General features: G+C 42.8%; 1 protein-coding gene across 1 annotated transcript; it reads right to left on the minus strand.

The window, feature by feature from the left end:
• Positions 1-1,328: 1,328 nt before the first annotated feature.
• On the minus strand, positions 1,329-1,696 carry LOC121451079 (protein transport protein Sec61 subunit gamma-like). Its single transcript, XM_041656582.1, has one exon. It carries the CDS (start codon positions 1,694-1,696, stop codon positions 1,490-1,492), a length of 207 nt encoding a protein of 68 aa, XP_041512516.1. The 3' UTR covers positions 1,329-1,489.
• Positions 1,697-4,352: the final 2,656 nt, after the last annotated feature.

Consider the following 4,352-nt stretch of genomic DNA (forward strand, 5'->3'; position numbering starts at 1 on the left):
GAGGTCCAGGGAAACAATTGGTGGAGGATGGAAAATCTGTTAGGTAGTGTGGGGAGTGGCTGACATAGAGGTTGCTCTCTTGAGAGCTGAGGAGTTGTGGTGACTTTACAGGAGCCTGCACTTGACTGGGCCTGTCAATCATCCATGGTGGAGGAGGCCCAGGCTCAGAAGGCCTCACCCTTTCCCAAGGATGTGGAAATGGTTAATGGTTACTGGGGAAGACTTTTCTTCAGCGCTGTGGCTGCCCATCAATTTCTCATGCTCTTGTAAATAACCACTGATAGCCCCACTGTTTCACCAGGTTAGACCAGAGTGGAACTACGTCTTTAATTTGTCATTGGGTGCATGTCTAGGGTGAAGTGAACATACCTTTGCTCGTTCTCTTCCCAGGAAAAGTTCACATGAAAGAGAGCTTCAGTCGTGAGTGTCTCTTCGATTGCATAGCTAGTTGAGAACCAACAACCTGTTGTTCAGCTGTGTGGTGTAGGAAATGAATGGCTTTTGTAACTGACTAAAAGCAAGCAGAGTTTGAGTGATTTCCCAGCTCTCCCCTCAGTATGGGGAGATGCTCAGGAAAAGATTGGCAGAGACATCATATATCTGTTGAGAAGTCTGCTTAACTTAGTGTGTAGTTTCAATGAGAACGGCCCCCATAAGCTCATAGATGTAAATGCTGGGTCATTAGGGAGTAGCACTACTTGAGAGGGATTAGAAGGTGTGGCCTTGTTGGAGGAAGTTGTCACTGGGGATGGCCTTGGAGCCTTCAAAAGCTCACACCAGGTCCAGTTTCTCTCTCTTCCTGCTGCCTGTGGCCTGGATGTAGAAGTCTCAATGACTTTTTCAGCACCATGTCTGTCTGCATGCTGCCAAGTTCCCTGCCATGATGACAATTGTCTAAATTTCTGACACTAAGCAAGCCTAAATTAAATGCTTTCTTTGGTGAGTGGCTGTGGTCATGATTCTATTCATAGGAATAGAACATTGACTAGGACACTTAATGTGTGCTTGGATGAAGATAGGAAAAGGCCAGATAGACAAAAGGCATGCTAGATTTGTAAGAAGAAAGAGACAGAGACAGAGAGACACAGAGAGAGACAGACAGAGAGAGAGAGAGAGAGCCTCTATTCCCACTGCTTCCTTTAAGCTAGCCCTCTGCAGGCAGATCCCTCAAACGCTGAGCTGCACAATCCTCCATACAGTGGACACTCTGCTACAATGTGGCATTTCGAGGGTTGCTTTGACAGTGAAATAAAATAATGACTTGGTGCAGTGTGCAAACCACCAGTCCATTACACAAGCCAGTTAATGCTTCTGCTTATATATTTTTTTCCATGGGAAAAATGTTTATTTTGAAATTATTTTAGTTTAGAAATACAAAACCTCTTGGGGAGGGAAAAAGGAAAGGAAAACACAAAGTATACAGGCAACTTTTTACTTCATAAGCTTCTCACACCCTCATTTGCTCCTAGTTCCCGCGAAGAGAAAGCATTCAGCCACCCACAATAATGTTATTAATAGGGATATGGATCAGTTTCACAAAGAAGCCAATGAATCCCATGATAGCAAATCCTATGGCTGTGGCCATGGCAATCTTCTGGAGTTCTTTTCTGTCGGGCTTGGTGCAACTTTTAACCAGCCGAATTGAGTCCTTTACGAACTGCTGATTTGGCTCAACAAACTGCATTACCTGATCCATGGCTGATTGCGGAATGACGGCTTGAGGAGGCCCTGCTTATATTTTTTAAACATTAATGTTGCCAGGATCACTGCACATAACCATTCCAAGACTGGCCCCACCTCAGGATTTTCAAGCTTCTCCTTCCTGTTTCCATAACACTCTTCTTCCAGACTCTATACAGTGACCAGGACTCACGCAGATCTCAGTTCGATGCCTTCTTTGTGAAAAAACTTTCCTATCTACACGTCTAAAAACACTTTTTTATCTTTACAAATTTAAAAATCAATTTGGAATTAATTATTTATCTGCTTGTTTGCTTTTATTCTTCCCTGGTTTCCATTTGAAGTTAACTTCTTAAGAACTGGGGACTTTTCTGTTTTATTTGTTGCTAAGCAACCAAGATCTACATTAGTGCTACCTGATAGCAAGGAAATATAAGCCATGCAGATAGCTAAAAGTGTTCTAGTAGCCCCATCAGCAACAACAAAAAGAAAAGGAATTAATGTTAAGGATGCATTTTTGCCTACTCTGTTATTTATATACAGTATCATACCCATGTGCAATGAATACAAAATTGCAAATGAGACTGTTTGTATCTATTCTTCTTGCTAAGTTCTGGCAGCCTAATGTGTCTTTGACACAGTGCAGCCCAAATACTCAGTGGTTGCTTATGTCAAATGGCTGCTATGCTGCACAGTTGCTAACTAACTTAGCATGCCCAGGTGGTCTGTAGTTACTGAACGCATATATATGAAAATATTTATTTATTTTTGGCTGGTAGAGACTAGAGCTTCTCACCTTTGTGTGAATTCTTCTAAATTCTGTGTTTTAAAATCAAGAAATCTTAGAGATGATCCTTGTGAAGTAGTTGCAGAAAAACTTTGACCTAGAGTGTGCCCAGCTCGAGGTCATATTAGAAGGTGGCAGGGACACACCAGAAACTCGAGTTTCCTTATTTGAAAGCAGATACTGTTACTGAATACTCAGATTGAATTGAAATATTTTAAAAAATGTTGTCTGTGGGGTTTGCAACACTCTTTTCAAATCCCCCCTTTCTTTGCTTTGTAGTTTTGGGGTTTGAAGATCGGCCTCACCCATGCCAGGCAAGTGGTCTACCACTGAGCTATGTCCCCACACATTTTAAATTTTCATTTTGAGACATTGCCTATTAAACTGTCCCTGTTAGCTTGGAACTTTCTCTGTAGCCATGAATTTGCAGTCCTTTTGATTCAGCCTCCTGGGGCAGAGATTAGAGGCTTTTACCATGGGGCCTGACATTGTCTGGCCACATCAAATGAATTGCTGACCACATCAAATGATGGCACCTGATCTTCCTTGACTTGTAAAAAGGGCATCATTTCCCAAGGTTGGCATTAAACAAGGGATTGGACTTTAGGTACCATTGTCATGGTAAATCATCATTTACAGCTTGTTTAATTAAAACACTTAATTCTGAACTCTGTAAGTTTCCCAAGAATTTTGACTAAAGCCTAAACCGATCATTTTCTTCCTAGGCCTTTATACTTTAAATTATTGGAGATCCTGCTATCACCCATACATCTGCAGACCACATGGGCAGGTTCCTTTCATCCTGCTTGTCTTGAGTCTTGGGGGAGGCAAGCGGTAGCTGTGGAGATCCTGGAACATTGAGTCAAGGTGTCTACAGGAAATCAGCGCCAGACAGTTCATTTTTACAGTATGACCCCATGTTTGCAAGTGCTCTATTAAAATTATTCATTGTTAACTGATACCTCTGAGAATTAGAAGCAAAGACAAGTTTGGCAGAAAGAGAGGAAGAAAGAAGAGAAAAAGACACCTCTGTTATATACTTCACATTGACTCCCCATCTCACAATTCAGTGTAGAGGGAACATCAGAGCTTTGGTACAGCAACCCTATTAGAGATGAAAAATTACCACTCCCTTGTTTGTATGTTTTACACCACGAGCATGAGCGACTGTACTCTGAGTTAATGAGTTCTTGCTGGGCAACAGAAACAACGCTTGCGTTGTCAGTCACCTGCTTCTGAAGCTCTAGGGGCAAAAAATTGAGAGACCCTGGGCTGCGTCTGTGCTGGATGACTAAACTCTCTCCTGCTATCTATCTGCAAATCTAGAGCATCAGAGAGCATGGGGATCAGCGACAGCTCCCCTGGAGTGCCAGGAAAAAGATGGGAGAGAGATCTCAGCTGATGCTTGCAGCTCCTGGGCATGCGCCGCCTGCCATGGGGCAGAGCCAGTTGACACTGGACCTTAAAAGTGAGAATTTCTTTAATTTAGAGGAAAAATCAATATTCTCTGTGTTTCTTGGTGTGTTTAAAATTTTCTGTTTCCTGGCTATTCTCCATCGGTTTCTCGCTGTGTCCCTTTCAGAAAACGACTGGCCTCATCAACGCAGGGTCACAGTCTCTATGGCAGCATTACTCAAGAACGAGGGAGGATGAACGCTGTAGACATTTGTCATGTCAACAATGGTGACAGCAATGCAAGGCTGGTCCGTAGAGACTCCCTGGGATGGCTCTGGCAAGAGATAAAGAGAGATCACTTTTCAAAACAGAGGTAGTGGGTCTGAGTCCCAAGTGCTAGTAACCAAACTATAAAGTTTTTGTTTGGAGCTGGGCACTTCCATTCAGCCGTTTTCAACCCTGGGCCCACGTTTTTAACTTATCAATTATT

Source organism: Microtus oregoni, unplaced genomic scaffold, assembly GCF_018167655.1.
Source record: "Microtus oregoni isolate MIOR12 unplaced genomic scaffold, Mior012 000007F_ref0000211, whole genome shotgun sequence".
Lineage (NCBI taxonomy): Eukaryota > Metazoa > Chordata > Mammalia > Rodentia > Cricetidae > Microtus > Microtus oregoni.